A 25,708-nucleotide genomic window follows, 5' to 3' on the forward strand; every position below is an offset into this window, starting at 1 on the left:
CAAAGGCTCAGTCTTTGCAAGCAAGGATGGGTTGTGGCTCACCCCTTTGTGCCAAAATTCGTGAGAGAATTGTTAGTCGGTTCAAAAGGAACATTTCTCAACGCAAGATTGCAGAGAATTTAGGTCTTTCAACATCTACAGTACATAATATTGTGAAAAGATTCAGAGACATCTCAGTACGTAAAGGGCAAGGTCAGAAACCACTGTTGAATGCGCGTGATCTTCAAGCCCTCAGGCGGCACTGCCTAAGAAACCGTCATGCTACTGTGACAATTATAGCCACCTGGGCTCGGGAGTACTTCCGAAAACCATTGACACTCAACACAGTCCGTCGCTGCAACCAGAAATGCAACTTGAAACTGTATTACTCAAGGAGGAAGCCATACATCAACTCTATGCAGAAACGCCAGCGAGTTCTCTGGGCCCGAGCTCATCTCAGATGGACCGAAAGACTGTGGAACCATGTGCTGTGGTCAGATGAGTCCACATTTCAGCTAGTTTTCAGAAAAAATGGGCGCCGAGTTCTCCATGCCAAAGATGAAAACAACCATCCAGATTGTTATCAGTGAAAGGTGCAAAAGCCAGCATCCGTGATGGTATGGGGGTGCATCAGTGCCCACGGCATGGGTGAGTTGCATATATGTGAAGGTACCATTGACTCTGAGGCGTATATTAGGATTTTAGAGAGACATATGTTGCCATCAAGGCGACGTCTCTTCCTGGGACATCCATGCTTACTTCAGCAGGACAATGCCAGACCACATTCTGCACAGGCTACTACAGCATGGCTTTGTAGACACAGAGTGCGTGTGCTTGACTGGCCTGCTGCTAGTCCAGATCTGTCTCCTATAGAAAATGTATGGTGCATCAAGAAGAGGAGAATCAGACAACGGAGACCACGGACTGTTGAGCAGCTGAAGTCTTATATCAAGCAAGAATGGACAAAATTTCCAATTGCAAATCTACTACAATTAATATCCTCAGTTCCAAAACGATTAAAAAGTGTTATTAAAAGGAAAGGTGATGTAACACAATGGTAAACATGCCTCTGTGCCAACTTTTGTTGAGTGTGTTGCAGCCATCAAATTCTAAATTTGTGTATGTTTACAAAATACAATTAAGTTGGTTAGTAAAACTATTGAAAATCTTTTCTTTGTACTCTTGTCAGTTAAATAAAGGTTCACGTGAATTAACACATCACAGATTTTTGTTTTTATTGCATTTTGGAAAATATCCCAACATTTCTGGAAATGGGGTTTGTACTTTAATTCAGTATTCACTATGGAAAAGGATCTTGGTGATTGTAGTGATGACTTGCAGCAGACTGAAAAACTTGAGATATTAAGAAAGAGGATGTGCTGGAGCTTTTGGAAAGCATAAAGCTGGATAAGTTGCCGGGACCAGATGAGATGTACTCCAGGCTATTGTGGGAGGCGAGGGAGGTGACTGATGAGCTTCTGGCGATGATCTCTGAATCATTAATGGGGACAGGAGAGGTTCCAGAGGATTGGAGGGTTGCGGATGTTGTTCCTTTATTCAAGAAAGGGAGTAGAGATGGCCCAGGAAATTATAGACCAGTGAGTCTTACTTCAGTTGTTACTAAGTTGATGGAGAAGATCCTAAGAGGCAGGATTTATGAACGTTTGGAGAGGTATAATATGATTAGGAATAGTCAGCATGGCTATGTCAAGGGCAGGTCGTGCCTTATGAGCGTGATTGAATTTTTTGAGGATGTGACTAAACACATTGATAAACGAAGAGCAGTAGATGTAGCGTATATGGATTTCAGCAAGGCATTAGATAAGGTACCCCATGCAAGGCTTATTGAGAAAGTAAGGAGGCATGGGATCCAAGGAGACATTGCTTTGTGGATCCAGAACTGGCTTGCCCACAGAAGGCAAAGAGTGGCTATAGACAGGAGTCATATTCTGCATGGAGGTCGATGACCAGTGGTGTGCCTCAGGGATCTGTTCTGGGACCCTTATTTTGTGATTTTTATAAGTGACCTGAATGAGGAAGTGGACGGATGTGTTAGTAAGTTTGCTGATGACACAAAGGTTTCAGGTGTTGTGAACAGTGTGGAGGGCTGTCAGAGGTTACAGCGGGACATTGATAGGATGCAAAACTGGGCTGAGAAGTGGCAGATGGAGTTCAACCCAGATAAGTGTGAAGTGGTTCACTTTGGTAGGTCAAATATGATGGCAGAATATAGTATTAATGGTAAGACTCTTGGCAGTGTGGAGGATCAGAGGGATCTTGGAGTCCGAGTCCATAGGACACTCAAAGCAGCTGCGCAGGTTGACTCTGTCGTTAAGATGACATACGGTGTATTGGCCTTCATTAATCGTGGAATTGAATTTAGGAGCTGAGAGGTAATGTTGCAGCTATATAGGACCCTGGTCAGACCCCACTTGGAGTACTGTGCTCAGTTCTAGTCACCTCACTACAGGAAGGATGTGGTGCAGAGGAGATTGACAAGGATGTTGCCTGGATTGGGGAGCATGCCTTATGAAAACAGGTTGAGTGAACTCGGCCTTTTCTCCTTGGAACGGAGGAGAATGAGAGGTGATCTGATAGAGGTGTCTAAGATGATGAGAGGCATTGATCATGTGGATAGTCAGAGGCTTTTTCCCAGGGCTGAAATGGTTGCCACAAGAGGACATAGGTTTAAGGTGTTGGGGAGGAGGTACTCCCCAACTATAAGTTTTAAGTTTTTTAACTATAAGTTTTTTTAATATAAACGCAGAGTGTTAAGTGTGTGGAATGGGCTGCTGGCAATGGTGGTGGAGGTGAATACGATAGGGTCTTTTAAGAGACTTTTGAATACGTACATGGAGCTTAGAAAAATAGAAGGCTATGGTTAAGCCTAGTAATTTCTAAGGTAGGGACATGTTCGGCACAACTTTGTGGGCCGAAGGGCCTGTATTGTGCTGCAGGTTTTCTATGCTTCTATTAGCATATACATATAGTACATATCAGCAGTCAAGATTCTCAGCGTCCCTATTTTAAGCAGAAGTACATATTTACTTCTCTATCTTAGCCCTGCGAAACACTGCTTTACCTGTGATCAACTCAAACCACTTCCACTAACATTAATTTCACATAATGTGCAAGTTAAATGCAATTAATTAGGATTTATTTTATTTTCAAATACTTAGATGTTGTTCATAAAGCTTCCATGAAAGCAGAGTGCAACAACAGGATTGGACAGAAGTTTAACAATACATTCCAAATGAAGTAACCTTGGAGCACCATGACCTCGCAGTTAATACTGCTGCCTCACAGCATTAGAGACCCAGGATTGATTCTGATCTCTAGTCTTGTGTGCGCACACAGAATTTACATGTACGACTTTCCTCTCACATCCCAATAATGTGCTAGTAGGTTAATTGGCTGCTGCAAATTACCACATAGTGTAGGTTAATAACAAAAAGAACCAGACAGGAAAAATAAAATCAATGTACGAGAGGCAAGTTGTAAAGTGTACAGAGAAATAAGGAGATCGGGAATAGGACTAATGGGATTGCTCTCAAGACAGCTGACATGTATCAAGTAACCACTTTTTTGTCATTGTAAGAGACAACAAAAAGTACTGCATCAGCTTGGGTTTGTTTTTAAATGCAGCTTCACCGCAATTCCACTCTAAAAACATGGATCACCAATTTCCTTACCAGCATGTTTATTGCGCCGATGATTGACTCTAGATGCAGTTGAGCCATTTCCTCGAGGCAGGAATAAAGCAGCACCCTTTACAGTCAGGAAGCTCTCGCTTATGCTGTGAAGAGAAAGATAATTGAAATAAGACTAACAAAAACTATTAACACCATAACAAATAACTTAACCTGATTAAACTAAGCTGTGGGTGCAAACAGGTAACTACAATGAATAAAGACAAGTTGTCAGCAACACTTGTGTTATTTATAAAAGGTAGAATTTCTCCCTAATCCCAATATTACTCTTTAGACAGTGTATAGATTCTTCATTTACAGGAGAAGCTATATTAATCTATCTCCTTTAAACATGTGCACAAAACTGTAAGAGAAAAGATGATTTTAGCTTTGATATATACACTGCTGAGTACATCATCAACTGAATCAACCCAAAAGATTTGATCCTTTTGCTTTGACAAAATCATTACAAGGAGTCTTGGGTGAGATTTGAAAGAGACTGCAAGAAAAACTTTAACATGAATCCATATAGTTTCTATATCACAGTATCATTAAAATTCTGAATAATTAAGTTACAACAGAAATGTATTACAATAAAAGCAGAATTGGGAAAGGAAACTGGTGGAAAAGAGATATTCAATGCGCCAAATAGCCTAATCCTAATCCTGTGCCTGATGGTTTTATGGAAAAATGGTACTCTTAAATTTCTTTTGATGTGCATTTCATTATTTACTAAATAAAAGAAAAACAATATCACCATACATTTCAAACTAACTGAATTGATAACACTGTGGAGAGAATGGGCAGGAATACACTGGCACAACAGATTCTGTAGATGCTGGAAATGCTGGAGGAACTCAGCAGATCAGGCAACATCTATGGAAATGAATAAACAGCCGACATTTTGAGCCGAGACCCTTCTTCAGGATGAATGGTCTCGGCCCGAAATGTTGACTGTTTATTCATTTCCATAGATGCAGCCTGATCTGCAGAGTTCCTTCAGCATTGTAAGTGTGTTGCAATGGATACACTGACGTCTAGGTGGCAGCAGCTGCAGTGCACTTGACAAATGTGATTCAAATTTGCATGCATCTACATTGCAACACAGAAGCATGGAAAAGGCTAAAGGTCAAATGGCAGGCCTAGTTCAATTTGATTCAGCCCATTGTCATCTTTAAAGCACAATAACTAGCTTTGTGCAGCATTTATCTCAAGGAATTCCATTCACAGACACACAATCAGAAATTCAGTGCCAAACCTAGGAAGGAGTCATTATAGTTGGCGATTAGAAATGGACCAAAGAAGAAATTTATTACAAAATAATTTAAGTAAATAATGACATAGCTACCACCTTTATTTCTTGAAAATTGATATTTACTGAGTTGATAATATAGTAGCAATGTCAAACTCTGACTTATCAATAAAGAAAGCCAAGTCACCTTCAAAGACAATTATAAATGTAGTACAATCGACCCTCCTTATCCGTGAGTTCCGCATGCACGAACTCAACCAACCCCGCGAATCGAGAAAACCTGGAAGTGCTCTTCCAGCACTTGCTGTTCGAGCATGTACAGACTTTTTTTTCTTGTCATTATTCCCTAAACAATGCAGTATAACAACTATTTTATATAGCATTTACATTGTATTAGGTATTATAAGTAATCTAGAGATGATTTAAAGTATACAGGAGGATGTGCGTAGGTTATCGTGGATCGGGATCGAAAAAAAACGGAAGTTCTCTTACTAAGCAAGTCGGAACAGGTACATCCCCGGTATTATTTAGCGTCAGTCAAACTTTTGTTTTAGTATATAGTATATATTTTACCTTTCTGTGCATACAAAATACTTAAGAAACGTATGATTCAGCGCTGGACTCGGGAACTTCCGTTCCCGAGTTCGATCCAGTGACAGATCGCTCCCGAGCGTACTGTCCATCCCTGCTGGGTTGATGTAGAGGATCAAAAACCGAAAACCCCAAAACCCAATAATTAAACCACTGCGTTGCTTGGTAATAACTGTAGCTTTAATCGAGCAGGGCCTTTCTCATTTTATCCTTTAAAATTGTTCCGATTGTTGACCGACTGTAGCCTAACACTTTTCCAATGACCGATGGCATTTCACCTCTTTCTGATCGCTTTATTTCCACTTTATTTTAAATTGCAATCATGATTATTTTTGTGAACAGAAACACTGCGGATTCAGAGCTCTGCCGCCGGGTCCTAATGCCCGCCACACTAAGACAGGTTAAATAAGGTCTGGGGTTCCGCTGGGTCCTGAGATCCACCACATTGAAACAAGTTGAATAAGGGATTTGAGCATCCGCGCTTTTTGGTATCCACGAGGGATTGGTTCTGGAACCAATCTCTCGCGGATAAGGAGGGCCGACTGTACTTAAAACCAAGTTGTCTTGTTGATGAAAAGTTTAATTTTTACATAATTGAAACAGGAACAATTATATTAAAGTGTTTTATAAATCATACCCTTATAATAGCTTGAACAAAAAATATTAGCAAAACCAAAATATTAAAATGCAGGTATTAAATCAACTGGTAGGTTCTTGGAACTCAACATTTCCTAATATATTGAGAAATTACAGAGATTGTGAAAGAGGGAAATGGGAAGCACAATGACTAGAGACAAAGGAAATGTGAATTTTTGTTCTTTTTCATAACAGCATACTCACAAATTTTAAGTTTGATTATTAAAATTACTTAGATTCAATAAATTTTAACATCACATTACAATAAACCTTTGAGATCTCTGGCAAATCATAATACTGCAATGTCAATTCTAAGAATTAAATTATAATGAAATGTAACTGACAGCTTCAAGCTTTGACGTCATAACAAGTTTCATTTCCTTCTAATCCTACAGAGTTCCTGTATATATACTGTTTCAAAAGATAGTTGTGCTCTCCAAAATAAATTGCAGCAAACTGGCAAATGGCTAGATTTCACATGGGTGTGCTCAACAGTAATATGGTTTGGCTCCTTATGACAAGGAAATTATCGGCAACAGTTAAAAACAATGTTAAAAATGGAGTCAATTATTTTCCATAGTTTGACAAATCTGTCTGGCCTAGAACAGCTTTGAAGAAAAAGGAATATGATCCTATACCAGCTACTTGGAAAAACTACCCATTTTATTGTTTTCCTTCCTACCATAAGAGGCATGCTAATAAATGCCACATTCTTAAGAAAAAGGAAGTTACAGGTTCTTTCGCTTACTGTGAAGAAATATTTTGTCCCACCAAAACTTAACTAAGCCAATAGTGATTTAAATTTAGGATTTTCGCTATTCAACATTCCTTCACCAAAGGAAACTTCTCTAATTTACTATTCAGACACAACTGAATAATTCTACAATGTTCCAAACAAGAAAATATATTTGAAACAATAGCCAAATCAGTAATATTAGAGTTATGAATTTGTAGGAAAATTGAAAAGGGACCTATTCTTTTGACATCAGATTTTACATTGCCAAGCAGGCGTCCCTGGATTCTGCTCACCGCAACAAGCTAGACTACATGGGTAGATAATTTAATCCAGAAGTTCTACCATATTTAAAAATCAACCTTTTTCTGACCACTGTAGAGAAATGCAATTCCTAAGTTTTGTGGTCACAATGCTCATGTGATGAGGAGTTGAGGGGGCTGTGTAGGAAAGGAGAGGGATCATTCCAAGGTGAAACGGCCAAGAGGATGCAGACGAGATCATGTTTGTTCCAAGATATGCAAGATCAGAACGTGTTCATTTGTACTTAAAGGAGCTGCGTGTGCAAGTGAGTGCAAAGTAAAAGGGAAGACTAATCTCCAATCACACTGGACCTCCTGGCCACCAGACAATGTGGTATATGGTGTGCACAGCCATTCCATTTTAAAAAAAAATCATATATGGACATCTTCCACTCCTTACAATGGGACTTGGTCTTGGTCCCGAAGCACTGCTAAGTTTGGACAACATCAAGCTATTCTTCTAAGGACAGCAAAACCTATGTGCAGATCTTACCCCGATATTTCAGTCGTGATTATGTAAATCATCATCCACTTTATACACTCAATATAACAGTACTGTATACCAAAATGGCAGTGCACACTGAACAAAAATTCCTCTCCAGGAAAAAATATTAGAGAACTCCCATGATACTTTAAACACCAAGTTCGTCTCCTTAATGACTCATACTATTAAATTGATTCAAATTCCCTGAAGCAATTCCAGAGTATGGTATAAACTCCAAATAGAAGAATTGTGCTGGAAATGAATGAAGTCTTGTTTTGTCAGAGAAAAGTGAAAAACATTTGACACTCATATCTTAGTGAAACCACTCAAGGAATGAGGATACCAGTCAAAAATAAGCATTCAAATCCAAAACTTGATTTTTACACAGAAGTCACTCACTCAGCTGCCACTTTCCACAGAATACATATATTGTAACCAAGGTTAAACTTAGCCATCCTAAATGAGGAGATCCAAGCCTCTGCCTTGAATTGCAGCAGTCCATATGATGACGGCATTCACACAGTATATAGACATTTTGATGTATGTTTGGAGTCAGATAGTTCGAACTGGGGAGGACAGATTTCTTAGTCTTAAAAGGCATGCTAGTGCCCATTTAATCTTCTGAATGCATTTGACAAAGCAAGTGTCCTCCCTCTAAGCATATAGCTATTGTAATGATTACTGTACTGTATTGGAATAATGATTCAGATGCCCATTTTCATGGTTCAGAGATTAGTTCCAATGCTACCAGATCAGTCAGGAAAATTTAAGTCAACCAGATGTATCTGGAATAAAGCAACAGGAGTAGTTTGTGGATAATTTATTATATATTGGAATAACTATTTGTTCACCTTTGTACTCTTTGTTAAAATGATGCTTGAATACCTATTTTTAAAGTCAGTTCTTACAAATCTACAGAATTTAGTAACAAAGTATACAAACATGATAATAATAAACAAGTCAATCACAGGAACAAAATCTGCTACAATACAGAACTTGGAACTTGTTTACTGCACACACAACTATGGAAATGAGCAGAAAGGGAAGTTCATAAATTCAACTTGAACTGGCATGGTTTCAATGCAATTTGTGTTAAACCTCTCTGCCCTTTCAAGAATCCCCTGGGTTTTAAAGCTTTCAAACTATCAGATGATTGGTGGCTTTACTTAAAGGATGAAAAGCTACTGCCTTTTTATTTGATCTGTTGCACAGTTTGTGTGGTTCATGTGAACAAAGCAAATATCTGTTTGTCAGTGTCTACACTTCAATTTGCTGTATATTAATAAAACTAAGACTACAGATTAGGTAAAGTGATGAAATCCATGTCAAAAAACAACTATTTTGTCTGTCTCAAAGAACGAATGAAATGCACTTATTTAATTGTAATTAATTTACTGCTCTTTTAAGTGTACTGTACCTATTCAATTTTCACGTTCATTTAATATTTTTTAAAAAGGTCATTGTACAGCAGCATGTCAAAGCCAATTCTCTGAAAGCAGCTATTATTAACAATTTCACAATCAGGCTTTCAGGCAAACAAATACCACTCAAGAGTAAATGAGAACAGCCTCTTTAATCTTACTGAAACACATCCGCATTCATCCTACTCAGGGATTGGCATCAAGGAAATCCATCAGTGAAAAGGAAAATTCAAATACAGAGGCTTACTAAATTTATAAACTAAAGTTATCCAGTGATTTTTAAATTGAATTAATAGTTTTCAGAAAAGGTTTCTCAGGTGCAAGGACTGAAACAGGTAAAGACCAGAGAAATAAAAATCACATGTCTGATATAGATGAAAACAAAAGATCTAGACAAGATTTTTAAACATGTAAATATTTTTAAAACTAACTTTAGAACATGGTTTAACAATTCTGAAACAAAGTCTGGAACAAAGCACAATTTAAGATCTTAAATATTGCATTTGTTAACACGCTAATCAGTATGAATTTCAGAGTTCAAACTTTCTTTCTTCCTTTCAAGTTTTGCACCCTGAGTTTTATTAACCAAATGATCACTCAACAAGTAAGGCATTTCCCAATGACTTTAAGTGAATTTACTCATAGAACACCATAGAACTATTTGCATTTTTGATGAGGATTAAAGAGACTAGAAGATTTAGGATTCAACCCAAGATATCTGATTTCTATTCCTCAAACTTCCAAGCTTTCATTTATTAGACATTGCCCTGAAGCAGCAAATATAAACACCAGATAGAAATACACAAAAAACTGAGACAACCTAGGGAAAGTATAAAATGCAGATGAATAGAGAAAGATAAAGACTGGAAGCACACATCACTTCCATAACATACAATCAACACAGATTACTGTTTAACCAGTTGCTTGTCTTTCTAAATCATAAATTTAAACTGTGACAAATAGCAGGGAAACCAATGTTTCTTCTAGGTAATGACAAACTGATCACATGGTTTTAAACTAGTTCGTAACTGCAATATGTTTCGTATTGCTATGGGAGTGTTCACTCTGCAATGACTAATTTGATTTCTTTCACAATTTAAATAGGACTATGCCCCACAGAAAGTCAGGGTAAAGCGAACTTCTCTCGGAACACTGATGCTGCAGATATAGCAAAGAGGAGCTCAAGTTCCCATAGGTTGTGATGCGCCATCTCGTGGCAAACATTCAGCTGCAGGTGTTATCCAATACCAGGCGTCTTAAGGCCATGCACATGAAGCATACAGAAATGCTACATAAGTGTCAGAAAAGGTACACCTAGTCACAAACTATCAGCTACTCACTGACATTTTTTTAAAATCCCTTTCTGTGGAAGAGGTTGCACTTCCCACTTTAACTACAGTAGCCATTTTGGAGTCCACAAAACCACAGTAGGACAAGTCATCCTTATTCCCAAGGAACATCTGGAGGAAAGAGACCGTGACTGTGCATTATCACTATATAAATTTTCACAAATAATATTAAAATGACAAGGTAATCAAGGGATACTACACTTGGTTACATTCCCAATGATTAAAAAGGACAAAAAATGTTAGCCAGGTCACAAAATATTCAGCTAGAGTGTAAGAATAGAACAGATCTTGATGAGAAGCTACTGCAATTTAACCACTATAGAGTCACAGAGTAATATAGCATGGAAACAAGCCTTGCATGTCAGAACAACACTTCAGCAAAAGTAGACAACATAGTAAAGTAGTTTGGGATATTGTTAACTTTGCCTGGCAAATACTTGGTCAAGTTACAGATTACTTGCAGTGGAACGCAAAAGTTTGGGCACCCCGGTCAAAATTTCTGTTACTGTGAATAGTTATGTGAGTAGAAGATGAACTGATCTCCAAAAGTCATAAAGTTAAAGATGAAACATCCTTTTCAACATTTTAAGCAAGATTAGTGTATTATTTTTGTTTTGTACAATTTTAGAGTGAAAAAAGGAAAAGAGCACCATACAAAAGTTTGGGCACCCCAAGAGATTTGAGCTCTCAAATAACTTTTACCAAGGTCTCAGACCTTAATTAGCTTGTTAGGACTATGGCTTGTTCACAGTCATCGTTAGGAAAGGCCAGGTGATGCAAATTTCAAAGCTTTATAAATACCCTGACTCCTCAAACCTTGTCCCAACAATCAGCAGCCATGGGCTCCTCTAAGCAGCTGCCTAGTACTCTGAAAATTAAAACAAATGATGCCCACAAAGCAGGAGAAGGCTATAAGATAGCAAAGCGTTTTCAGGTAGCCATTTTCTCAGTTCATAATGTATTTAAGAAATGACAGTTAACAGGAACTGTGGAGGTCAAGTTGAGCTCTGGAAGACTAAGAAAACTTAGAGAGGACAGCTCGTAGGATTGCTAGAAAGGCAAATCAAAACCCCCATTTGACTGCAAAAGACCTTCAGAAAGATCTAGCAGATTCTGGAGTGGTGCTGCACTGTTCTACTGTGCAGCAACACCTACACAAATATGACCTTCATGGAAGAGTCATCAGAAGAAAACCTTTCCTGCATCCTCACCATAAAATTCAGCGTCAGAAGTTTGCAAAGGAACATCTAAACAAGCCTGATGCATTTTGGAAACAAGTCCTGTGGACTGATGAAGTTAAAATGGAACTTTTTGGCAGCAATGAGCAAAGGTATGCTTGGAGAAAAAAAGGGTGCAGAATTTCATGAAAAGAACACCTCTCCAACTGTTAAGCACAGGGGTGGATCAATCATGCTTTGGGCTTGTGCTGCAGCCAGTGGCACGGGGAACATTTCATTAGTAGAAGGAAGAATGAATTCAATTTAACACCAGCAAATTCTGGAAGCAGACATCACACCATCTGTAAAAAAGCTGAAGGTGAAAAGAGGATGGCTTCGACAACAGGATAATGATCCTAAACACACCTCAAAATCCACAATGAACTACCTCAAGAGGCGCAAGCTGAAGGTTTTGCCATGGCCCTCACAGTCCCCTGACCTAAATATCATCAAAAATCTGTGGATAGTCCTCAAAAGAGCAGTGTATGCAAGACGGCCCAAGAATCTCACAGGACTAGAAGTCTTTTGCAAGGAAGAATAGACAAAAATCCCCTAAACAAGAATTGAAAGATTCTTAGCTGGCTACAGAAAGCATTTACAAGCTGTGATACTTGCCAAAGGGGGTGTTACTAAGTACTGACCATGCAGGGTGCCCAAACTTTTGCTTTGGGCCCTTTTCCTTTTTTGTTATTTTGAAACTGTAAAAGATGGAAATAAAAAAGTAATCTTGCTTAAAATATTAAAGAAACATGTCCTCTTTAACTTCATGCCTTTTGGAAGTCAGGTCATCTTTTACTCACTTAGCTATTCAAGTCACAGAAATTTTGACCGGGGTGCCCAAACTTTTGCATAACACTGTATTGATTATATGCAAAAATGATTACTTGTATCAATAATCGTGACAGTAAAATGTTAATAGATTGACAAGGAGGAACAAATGTAATATTTAGGCATTGAAATGTAGAGAATAATGGTTATTAGAGTGTGAATGACAACATAAGTTTAATCAAAAATTTAAAATGATATCCTAAAGCACAAAGGCAAAAATTTAAATAGACATCTATCTGTCTCAGCATAGATATTTATTGAACTAATTAGAAAATTTCACTGTGGTAGTTTATAGAGTTCAAATTGATGTTTGTGCTGTCTAATAATACATCAAGTACTTGATAAATAATGGAATTTATGCTGTAAATTGCAACATTGCTGTTACTGGTTTTTCATAAAGAAATTGAGGAATGTTCTAGCTAATATAGTTGAGGCCAGCCAACTAGGACATTGCAATACAGACAAAAATTCTCCAGATTCAGAAGCAAAATGACTCCCTTGAATATTTGCTATTTTAGTAACTTGCACATGGGAACATGGTCCATAAAAAGCATGCCCCAATTTATCTATTTAACTCTTTGTTAATAATGGCCTATTGAACTCTTTCAAATTGTATCGACAACTTACATGCTCACAGGTTGACTTATATTTCAAATCTCATCATTCAGTCAGTCAGTCAGTCAGCTGGTCTATGCCATGTTCATCTAGACCAGACTGACTATATATAGTTCTACAGTGTTAGAGCTGTATTTCTGAATATATGCTGAATACTCCTGTGTCTGAAAGACAAATTATCGCAGCAATAGTAATAATGAGGTAAATTTTTGTCACTTTTCTGTTACAATCGTTGCTCTCTCTACTTTTTGTCAAGTCATTGATCCCTTTCCAACATTTTCTAGGAAGCAGATAAGGCAGTGTAACTGTAAACCCCACGTTCAGCATTACTGTAAATACAATTCCAAGTTCAGCAACTGGCAAGCCATCAAACTACTGACCAGAATATATGTTGGTACTGCAGACCTATATTTATACTAAAAATGGAGTGCACAATTTGCACTTTTCCATAGGATACTTATGCCCATAATCCCTATAATTTCAATCTACAAATTATTTCAGAAAATCCCAACCCTCACTGGTGTCCCTTAACTCTGATTTATTTTGGGGTGTATAAATGACTGAATGACTGGCTCTGTTTTTCAAAGATGATCCCAAATGGCTCAAACTTGGCAGGTTACTTTGCTTTTCTATTTTGGGGTAGGTGGTCCAACACTGCTAACTTCGTTACACAACTTGCCAAAAAGTGATTGGTTGATAATGGTTCAATAAGAATGTAGCAGATTTTAACCAGCCAAAGGAACATCCTTTAATTCCAAAATGAACAGAATGTCACTCCCCTCATCCTGAAAGTTGCTATAATGAAAGGGCGTAATGTAGAGCAAATATGTAGAGATCGTAGAGACATAATGACAGCACAACATTTAAAGCCACTCAGAAGTGTGAAACAAGCTGAAAACAGTCATTTGTATTTCCAGAGTATTCACTCTCACATAGCACTGCTGAGTACTTGCAATTTACAAAAAGATGTGCCGAAACCGATCTTATGACAGTCAAATCTGGCTTTTATTTGGAGACCAGAACTGTGGAAAGGTTTACAACTACATGGTGGATTTGGCAAGACTAGCAACCATCTAAGAGAAGATTAGTGTGAAGATACATTATTATTCATAACTGGTAGCATAGTGTTTCCAAAGGTTAAGTGCCTGACTTTCAAGTGTCATTCAAGATATTTGCAGGTAACCCATTAACTATATTAAGTTATCATATTAATGCATAAATCTTAAAATCTTTCCATTATGAAAGTCAAACTTAAATTTTGCAGGCATACATGCAACAATATTCTTTGTTATAAGAAGATATAACCTCTGCTATTAACTGTGACTTGAAAAGTCAGTGCATAAAATATGCAATCAAAACAATACACCAAGAAATACAATATTGAATGCCGTCAATATTGTCGGTACAAAGATATCTAAGCATAGCAACATTCATTTAATGATTAAATACTTTTTGCCTAGGTTACCTATAACAAGTAATTGCAGTTCAAACTGATAGACTTCCCTGCAATAGAAAAAGCTTTACTCAAGAACAAAAGCAAATAAAAACTAATTTATCAATGCCTTAAGCCTAAGGTTAGTCTCTTTCACTTGTGCTATGTCATTTCCAGTAAAAGAAGCAGAAAGGACACATACCAATTATGTTAATACATTATCAGGAAATTAAATTCTAAATTACTAAGTAAATAAAATTATTTTAAAAGTTGTAATTTGCTATTATTGAAACTCAGAGGCAAAAAAAATCACTACATATTAAAGAAACCTTCAATCTCACTTGAAACTACTAATTGCACATTCAAAAGTAATAAGGTTTAGGCTGAGATTGTCTGAGCACGTTATTCACTTCTGTTTCCAGCAATACCTTTAATTTGATCTCCAACTATATCATCTGCAATTACTGAACATTTATCCAAAGAAACAAGCTATGGTGAGAGAATGCATGTATTCTCAAAAGTGATAACCAAAATAACAATCACAAATCTAAAGGTTATCTGAAAAAAAAGTATTTTACTGTGCTTTGCCTAGTCCAAAATGTAGCTCTAGTTTTACCTGTTTTGATGTTTAACTGGAAATCCAAACAGACAGCTCGCATCTGTCACATATATAGTTCACATGCAACAATGCCCCCCCCCAACCTACCTGCTCAATTCAACGGCTCCCACTTAGCAGTTTTAAAAATTATATCCTTATACTTAAGTCATTGTTTGGTTTTGTCTTCACCAGGTCTGATTTCTTCCATGTCCTATAATAAGCACAGAAACCGTTCCTCCCCCCTCAGGCATTGGGTACTTCAGTGTTTCACAACTGATGACTGTGTCAATATCCTAAGCTCTGGAAATCCCTTCCTCCTCAGTTTCACTACTTCCCTGACCCTACCCTCTTCAGTACGCCTCAGAAAAATTATCCTTCAGTCAAATTGTGTTTCATAATGCTTCTGTTTAGTCCTCTAGTTTTAATGTTAAATGTTTAAAAGGTGGTTTACAGATAGTTGTTACTCAGACAAAATTTTGAGAAAGCACTAAAATCAGTTGTGGAACCCAGCCTACTCTCCCAAGGAAAATATTGACTCAAATTCACTCAGACAATACACAGTTTATTTTTGTTCAATGCCACTACCAAGGATGGAAATGGGCTAAAATGTTACAAAAAAGTATGTCTGTCTGTCTGTCTGGGTACCATATCCGATGCGGAATTTGGTGACCATGGTTTTCCATATAGTTCTATCCTTCATTTTTTTGGATGACTTCCATTTCCTTGATGCGTAGCCACCTGGCTATGCTTTTGATGTACATAAGCCGAGGTCTTCCTCTAGGTTTACTCCCCTCAATCTTTCCAGAGAGTATGAGTTTTTCTAGTTCATCTTTCCACACGATGAACTAGAAAAGTATAGTTTTAAAAGTATACTTTTTTAAATTATGAATTAATACAGATGTTTCCACGAAATAAACCACTGGCAATCAACAGCTTCAAGGGTTATATGGCAAAATTTATCTTTCCGGAACTGTCATAGTTCATGAACAATACCTCAAGATTGGGGGGAAAAAAACCTGAATTAAAAATGAAAAAAATAACAGAAATGGAGCATTCTCCATAGTAGTAGCCAAGGAAGCATCATAACACATTTATTACGGATATTGCCTAAAATGAAGAAAAATAAAGGTTGGGGAAAGTCGTCTTGCTACTTTAATTTGTTAAGTCTCAATCCTTGAGAAAACAGCTATTCAAGAAAATAAAACAAATATTAGAATCATTTGTGGATGATTAAAGAATCTTGTCAATTCAGAACCAGGCTGTATAAACCAAACTGTGCAATGAATTTGATTTATTTACACTGATTCATACAGACACGAAAACCTTCATAAGTGTGAGGGTCAAGTAATTATGGGACCATGGCTGTCCAATCTGATTTTGCTATAGAATCAATCATGCCACCTGAGCAATTCCAACAACATCTAAAAGTTGTGTAATATACAGTTAACAACTCGGCATTTCATTTTCAGTCATCCAATGTTTTCAAATCATGTACCAACAAATGCAAAACCACCTCACCAAAGGGGAAAAAAACAGTAGAAAACAAATGGTGACTGCACTGCATGTTTTCCATTGCCAGATTAATCATTAAAACTAGCCCAGAGGTACTGCGTACACCAGTCGTACAATACTTAAGGCATAGCTATCATCCTGCAGAAACAACATTCAAACGTGAAACTCAAACCAATCAAGCACGTTTTCTTAAACAGCAGATTGTCCTCAATTTTCTGCACCTCAAGCACTGAAGCATCTCTACAGCTGGATTATTAAGTCAATACTACCATCTCTGGAGATTCTGACATGCTCCAAAGTGGCAAACAGATTTTAGAATGGATTTGCAATGCAGCAGCACCACTTATTCCTTGGGTAATCTAATGTACAGATTCCATGTCCATTAACTGGCAGCTGGAAGTGTGCAATTTAAAAATTAATTATCAAACAAGAGCAAAGCCAAGTTTACCCTGAATCTGCTGTAAAAACAAATCCCTGCACTTTGGGAGCCACTGCTGTTTCTGAACCACTGTAAAGAATACTGCAAATGCCAAATGAAGAGGGACCAAGGTCTTTCAATCTTTGAAGTTGCTACAAGATGGCAGCAGCTTCCTCACAATGCTACCATCTGTGAAGCGCTGGTATCCAGAAATGCAGTTTTCAATGCAGCATGCCCTGTGTTTGTACCATTCCAATTGTAAGATTTTGTCTAACAGATTTTCACTGTGTTATTCTTTAATAAAATAAATGAAAATAATTATTCTTTTTCAGCGAACTAAAGGGTGAGATATCAAGGTTCATGGAGTTAGGGCCATAGAACACTGAAAAAGGTCTTTAGCTCACTACACCACTGCAAGCTTCGAGTCCTGATCTATACTAATCCCATTTACCAGTACTCAGGCCATAGATTTAGCTATTCAAATACGCAAATTAGATAGTTTTTAATATGGTATGAGAATACCTGCCTCCACTACCTCCTCAGGCAGTGTGCTCCAAATTACAATCACCCTCTGCATGAAAGACTTAAAATTCCTCAGATTCCCTTCACTTTAAAGCTATGCCCTCTGCTTCTATATGTGTCTGTTACAGAGAAAAGTACCTTTGCCCTTCAAGTTAGTGTATTTCTATCAGGTTCCCCTCAGCGTCCTCCACCCTGAGTAGAACAAATTCAGCCTATCCAATCACTTTGCAATTGAAATATTCCATCCGAAGCAATATCTTGATAAAGCTGCTCTGCACTTTCAATGCCATTATACATGTCCTATGGTATGACAACCAGCATGTCACACAATACTCCAGCTGTAATCTAACCAAAGTACTATAGATGTTGATTTACGAAAAAGACATCAATTCACTTTCTCATCATTGGTCTTTATTGATATCAGTCTGGCTGAAGAGGAAGCATTTAAGATCCAAGACTAATTGTGTACTCAATCCCTGGACAGAAGCAGGGGGCAGACAAAATAACTGCAATTTTCATTTTTTTGATAAAATATCTACTTAAATTTATACCTATTATATTATTTTATGTGTTTTTGGATTACCATGCCCATGTTATTCTTGAAGAAACATGTTAAAGAACCTCACCCTTCCTTCATTTGATGTTAATAGGATCATGCACTTTTAAGAAATTGGCCACCAACTTTATACCAAACCTCACCAAAGGCTACAATCAATGGATCACTTTTGGAATATAAAACTCTGAGACGCAACAGGAACATGATCAGTTCCATTCAACAGTAGGTGCATTATTTAATGTTCAAGACCCAACATGTCAGTTAATAATGTTACATCACATTCAGAACACTAGATTAGTGCAGACTTCTTTTAAATATCAGCAACATGAACACTACAAGCAAAATACACTGGCAAAGCAAAGAAAGAAGTGCAGATAAAATCTGCACTGATATAGCCCACAAGTCAAAACGCCCATTAGTACTCAAGTAGGGCAAACAGATAAAAACATGCTCTAATAACTTCAATCACAGATGGACTAACATTAGTTCCAAATGCAATAAAAATACTAAAACTTCACCATTATAGAAACATTCATGTGTCAGTATGTTGGAAAGTGGTCATCCTTTAAACAAATGTAAGTATGTTATACAAGAATTCATTCCCTTGCTCTTAATCAATCTGAAGGGAGAATAGCATGATTTCAGGTTCAGTTTTTCTTGATGTTAAACTGAAGATCTAAGTTCAGAGGCATGATGTTCTTTATGTATATCTGAACAGGCAATGTCAATAAAAGAACTCTTCAACATTAAGATCTGTAAACTCATAACTTGCACCAGCAACTTTCTCCCAAGTGCATGCACTTCTCATATTGCTGGATAGAGAAGGCCAACTTCTTGCATTCCAGCCATCTCCTGGCCCAGTGGAAACCTAAGACCAGTTGCGTACTGACAAAAAGAAAGTGAAAGGATTATCGCCAAAAATTGAAGGAATAAAAGAATTAAATTGTTGGAAGTTACAAACCTGTGTCAAAATCATGTAATAAAGATCAGTAATGTGAGACTCACAGCAAGAAGAATGAGACTGAAGCCATACCTGGACATTTCTGCAGTACAATAATCATAAGTATATACTGACAGAATAATAATAAAATACCACAGAATACATAGAAGGGACAATGCAAAATCTGCACAAGGAAAAACCATGCTTCAGCATGTGTCAAGAATTACAGTATGTTTTCAGCTCACGTTTAATTACACTATCCAAACTCACTCTGGTGGTGGTAGCTAGCTGTGCAAAATATGGATATCAGATGCTGGTGACATAAATAGATATCAAATGCTTCTATGTAAATCTAGGTTACTGAGAGGACACTAATGAACAAAAACAAAACGCGTTTACAAAGTGTCTTTCAAGATCTCAAGAGATTCTCAACACTGGTGTAGCTTGCATATAGCTGGATCCCAGAAAGATGATAGCGACAATGACTTAATGCTAAGGAAAAAATACTGCTTAGGAAAAGAGAACAACAACCAAGCTTTCTTCCATTAGTTGCAGAGAATGTTGCCTTGAATAATCCCTAAAACATATGCAAAGTATTCAAGCTAGATTACACTTTTGAGGTTTTTTTGAAGCCATGACCACTTGATTCTATCTCAAGGTTGTTACTACTGATCAAAACCCAATGCCTGGATTGCAAACAAAACAAATAAAAGAACTTTAATTTCAAATCAATTATGATAGAAGTAAAACCTTCCTAATCAAAGAATGAGAAAATCTAATCAGTAGTAGGGTGCTATTATAAATGTCCTGACTCAAGAGCACCAAAAAAAATGGCCATTTAGATCTTTCATTACGGTTAGGACCATACCGTTGCCAATACATAGCCATTTGGACAATAGGCAATACATCCAAATTAATTAACTGGCCATTATAATTACCAACACTTTCACACAAATCATTTACTTCAATTTGAGGAGACAAACAATTATATCCTGAATACATAAATTCACTGTAGCTTGGCTGTACAAGATTAATTACAGAGCTGACAGGGGTGGGGAGTGATCTTACCCTTTTCTAGAAATATTCCTACACTCAAGAACTGGGCTTTATTGATCAGGTCAAGTGGGGTTCATGCCAATAATGAAAGTTCAACTCAAACAGAGCGACTTGTACTGAGAAGTAGCATTTTGGAATTCTCACGTTACAATGGATATATCAATATTTCATATTTAAATGAAATCCAATCGATATGAAGGCAAAGATTATTGCACACCCGGAATAAAACCTAGCCAGCAGATGTGTAACAGAGGGGTCAAATATAAAGTTCAGCGCTGTAAATAACCCAATACAGAAGTACAAGTGCGTTTTGCAAGTAACAGTTCTTAAGTACAACTAATTTACACTTCGTATGCTGCTGGAAATGTTGCTTAGGAATATCAAATCAGAGAGGCAACCCATCTATACTTACAGAAAGTTGATTTCATTCTGTGAAATAACCGCATTTTCAGAGAAGTAGGGGGTCATCTTCACGCCATAGCAAGAACACCAGTTCCCAGTCTCCGCTTTCCCTTCACTCAAGATAGTGTCCAGAGTCATCTGGACGTGTATATACAATTAAAACTAGCTGCAATCAATTTCGAAATCCACCCGCTAAAATGAGCGCATATACCACGTAAAATTCAGACGAGAGATTACTACTTATGGTAGGTTTGGAGGTCAAGTCGTTCGAAGGAGTTAACAGATAAATTGCATCCAGCAGGCTAACCAAGTAAAGCTGTTCGCATCGTGGGGATAGAGTCAGAGACCAAGCCGCACAGAATACAGCGAGAAGTCGGGACCCGGTATCCGCAGGCACAGAACGAGCACTTGCCGAGTCAACCTATACAATCCTTCGCGATACAGTTTATAATAAGGGGAACACACCCAATTCAGAATTTAAACGGAGATTCACGCTTTGTCTCTGCAGCTTTCGAGAGATTAGGCTGAAACAACTTCCAATTATAAAACTAGAGATTTGAAGTTAGGTTGCCTAAGCACTACCATCCCCGTCCTCCCTGTGCAAAGCCCACGCTGAACTGACAACTTATCAGCTCTGGTTTCCTGGTCAGCTGCTTCCGAACAACAGCGCACTTCCTCCACAGGGCCGGGGGTACGCCCAAGGGGTTATGAAACTGCCAAACCAGAGTGCCACAATCCCATTAAATCGCACCGGCTCAATCAAACTCCGACTATTTCCGAGTATTTTCTAAAAATATTCCTTAATAACTAACATCTTGGATAAGATCTATTTTCCTCAGCAAGTACTTGCTTAATATTTTGTTTGCACACCCTATCGAAAGCGTTTTTACACAACTAACTTGGAACCAGGATACCTGCAATACGTAAGCATTAATTAACCCATTAAATAATTTGCTTTGAGTGAACAACGCTTTAAAAACAGCATTTTTTTTTTGCTTACTGCTTATCTGACCGCATGTGTTGGACTACCTAACAATAGATAAACATTATCTCTTTAACTTGTGTCTATTTTTCTACACTTATTTAATAACTCAGCTATGATTGGTAATATGCCTTTCCTTACAAAGAATATAGATGTGAAACTAACCTTTGGCATAGTACTGAATTTCACTTATCATTTTGCAAGATGTTGACACTTTTTTAAAAAAATTGACTTTCCTAGAAGTGTGATGAGCAAGGCTTCTGTGGCTGATAAACAAGAATGAAGACTTGAGTTAATAGTTAATTTATAGTCTGTGTTTTTTTGCCATAGCACTTACTGAAGCTCATGGTTGGACCTGGTGAGTTTCTAACGAGGTGGTGTATTAAAATAAATTCTAATCACGAATATCAAACAAAACACTGCAGATGCCATAAAATACACAGAAGTGTGAGTATGAGAGAGACACAGAGAGAGAGAGAGAGAGAGACACAGAGAGAGAGAGACAGAGAGAGAGAGAGAGACACAGAGAGAGAGAGAGACAGAGAGAGAGAGAGACACAGAGAGAGAGAGACACACAGAGAGAGAGAGAGAGAGAGAGAGAACAAACCAGAACAAAAAAAAATGTTAAGATTAAGTAGACAAAACGGAAGTAAAAGTAGACAATCACTTTGCAGCACCCAAGTGCAGTCCACAGTAGTGGCCCAAACTATCAGTTGTCTGCCATCTGAATTCTTTATTCCACTTTCATTCTGACCTATCTGTTGGGGGCCTTCTGCAATGTTATAATGAGGACCAATGCGGGTTTACAGCACCTCATTTTCCATCTGTCTACTGACTGCAATAGTCTTCTGGTCTCAATCATGAAATCTTGCTTTACTCTGTGTGTCCAACAACCATTCACAAGACACAACACTGACAAACAGGCATTTTGTGCTTTAACTGACACAGTAATCCATTTGGTCTCACTCATTCAAAGGTATACCTTTTATTCCAAACATCCATCCTTCCCCCACTCTCATTTTCCCCTACTCCAGTTCGACTGAAATCTCAGAAATGGTGTGTTAACCATTTTTCTTTCCAAATGTACTATCTGACCTAATGAATGTTTCCAACACATTTTATTTTTATTCTGTACTTTGATATCCATTTAAACTACATAGTATGATGTGATGTTTTATATTATACTCATTGGTCAACAGATTTTGGCAAAGTAGTATATGAACACAAAGTTCACCATAAAATAATCTCATGTAGGATTAATGATGTCACATCCTGACAGGAAAAAGATAAGTCACAGCATGCTTGCAGACAAAGGGTGTGGCAAGATCAAGAACTCCAGTGCTCTTGCAAAACACACAAAATATAGAATTTCATGTTTATGACATTCAGCTTGCACAGCTGAAGATTACAGAAGATCAACAACTGCTGATAAATTAACGTGTTGGAGGTACTTAAGATAGTATAAAATCAAGAGTTCCTGAAATAACTAAGTTGATATTAATGATTTTATTCAAATAGAAAAGAATTTTGGAAAGACTTTGCAGAGTAGATGCTGTGAAGATCTTTGCCCTGATGGGGAAAATCTAGAATGAGAATTAGGGATACTTTCTCAAGATGAAAGGTTACATTTTTAAGAATAGGATGTGAATTTTTTTTTATGGCTGCCATGAATCAGAGCAGAGAATTCTCGCTTTTGTATCATTGTGCTGAGATAGATTTCTGGAGTAAAGGAGAAATGAGGGTTTTTGAGATCAGGCAGCAAATTGGAGTTAAGATCCAACATCAGATCAGCCACAAAGTCTACTCCCACTGCTGCAGATGTTCCCACCTGCTTCAAAACGCTGACATTTATGCCAGTGCCCAAGAAGTGCAGGGCAAGTTGCCTCAGTGACAATCACCTAGTTGCATTCACATCTACTGTGATGGAAGTGCTTTCAGAGGTTGGTCATGTGACGTACAGAATCAACTCCTGGCTAGCAAGGACCGGGACTTGCTGCAATTTGCTTATTGCCACAACAGGTCTGCAGTGGTTGCAATCTCACTGGCCCTCCACTTGGCCTTGGACCTTCTGGTCAAAAGCAGTAACTACCTCAGGCTGCTGTTTTTTGATTACAGCTCAGCATCCAACCATACCCTCAGTTGCAACCAAAAAGCTCTAAAACCTGGGAAGCTGTAGCTCCCTCTGCAACTGGATCCTTGACTTTCTGACCAGGAGACCACAGTGGATCAGAAATAAAATCTCCTCCTCAATGACAATCAAGAATGTGTGCTTAGCCCACTGCCCTACTCTCTCTACACTGTGACTGTATGGTTAGGAACAGCTCAAACACCACCTATAAATTTGCCAATGACACAAATATTGTTGGCAGAATTTCAGATTGTGACACGGAGGCAGACAGGAGCGAGAAAGACAGGTGGCTGATAAACTACAACTTTGCACCAGGTCCAGTTTCTTGGGTCTGATCCATTCTCATCTTCATTCATCGACCACTAATGAATCTATCTTCAATGCCTCCATACAACCATCTCTGTATCACATCTTCTAAAAAAGCTTTCAAAAGGAATTTTTCGGTTATCTCATCCACTATTCACATTTTTCCTAGAAATGTGAAACAATAAACAAGACCAGTGTGTCCTTAGCAGAGAAACTAGACAAAAATTAAATGATAGGTTGACCACGATTACGCTTTTAGTCAACTTAAAGTAGTATACAACCATGAAGTACTCACTGAAAAATGCTTTCTATTTTCAAGTCCATAAATAAGTTCAACATCAGTTTTAAAAGTTATTTAGAGTTTGTTCCAAATATTGCTTTTAAGACTGAACAGAAAGCCCCTGCACAAATAAACAAATAGGTGGAAAGAAGCAGCATCACACAGAAAATGCTGGAGGCACTCTACAGGCCACAGAGCATCTATGGAAAAAAGTACAGTCCACGTTTCAGGCCGAGACCTTTCATCAGGACTGGAGAAAAAAAAAGATGAGGAGTAGATTTAAAAGGTAGGGGAGGAGAGGGAGAAACACAAGGTGATAGGTAAAACTGGGAGGGGGAGATGAAGTAAATAACTGAGAAGTTGACGCAAACAACAGGAATTCTGCAGATGCTGGAAATTCAAGCAACACACATCAAAGTTGCTGGTGAACGCAGCAGGCCAAGCAGCATCTGTAGGAAGAGGTGCAGTCGACGTTTCAGGCCGAGACCCTTCGTCAGGACTAACTGAAGGAAGAGTGAGTAAGGGATTTGAAAGTTGGAGGGGGAGGGGGAGATCCAAAATGATAGGAGAAGACAGGAGGGGGAGGGATAGAGCTAAGAGCTGCACAGGTGATAGGCAAAAGGGGATACGAGAGGATCATGGGACAGGAGGTCCGGGAAGAAAGACAAGGGGGGGGGACCCAGAGGATGGGCAAGAGGTATATTCAGAGGGACAGAGGGAGAAAAAAGAGAGTGAGAGAAAGAATGTGTGCATAAAAATGAGTAACAGATGGGGTACGAGGGGGAGGTGGGGCCTTAGCGAAAGTTAGAGAAGTCGATGTTCATGCCATCAGGTTGGAGGCTACCCAGACGGAATATAAGGTGTTGTTCCTCCAACCTGAGTGTAAGGGAGGAAATGTAAGGGCATGTGTAGCACCTCCCTTACCACCATTCAGGGCCCCAAACAGTCCTTCCAGGTGAGGCAACACTTCACCTGTGAGTTGACTGGGGTGATATACTGCGTCCGGTGCTCCCGATGTGGCCTTTTATATATTGGCGAGACCCGACGCAGACTGGGAGACCGCTTTGCTGAACATCTACGCTCTGTCCACCAGAGAAAGCAGGATCTCCCAGTGGCCACACATTTTAATTCCACATCCCATTCCCATTCTGACAGGTCTATCCACAGCCTCCTCTACTGTAAAGATGAAGCCACACTCAGGTTGGAGGAACAACACCTTATATTCCGTCTGGGTAGCCTCCAACCGATGGCATGAACATCGACTTCTCTAACTTCCGCTAAGGCCCCACCTCCCCCTCGTACCCCATCAGTTACTCATTTTTATGCACACATTCTTTCTCTCACTCTCCTTTTTCTCCCTCTGTCCCTCTGAATATACCTCTTGCCCATCCTCTGGGTCCCCCCCCTCCTTGTCTTTCTTCCCGGACCTCCTGTCCCATGATCCTCTCGTATCCCCTTTTGCCTATCACCTGTCCAGCTC

General features: G+C 38.4%; 1 protein-coding gene across 4 annotated transcripts in view; it reads right to left on the reverse strand.

Annotated features, from left to right (window-relative positions):
• The window catches only part of LOC134336806 (protein phosphatase Slingshot homolog 2-like), a 181,971-nt gene that overhangs the window by 48,460 nt on the left and 107,803 nt on the right, over positions 1-25,708 (reverse strand). For 2 of the 4 annotated variants that reach the window (XM_063031286.1, XM_063031285.1), the window contains exon 3: positions 3,672-3,775. In XM_063031286.1, the coding sequence (XP_062887356.1) occupies positions 3,672-3,775 (104 nt within the window). Of the gene's footprint in view, positions 1-3,671; positions 3,776-20,542; positions 21,409-25,708 lie in introns of those variants that run through there. The other 2 variants (XM_063031284.1, XM_063031283.1) reach the window with 2 other exon arrangements.

The sequence above is a fragment of the Mobula hypostoma genome, chromosome 23 (assembly GCF_963921235.1).
Source record: "Mobula hypostoma chromosome 23, sMobHyp1.1, whole genome shotgun sequence".
In the NCBI taxonomy this organism is placed as follows: Eukaryota; Metazoa; Chordata; class Chondrichthyes; order Myliobatiformes; family Myliobatidae; genus Mobula; species Mobula hypostoma.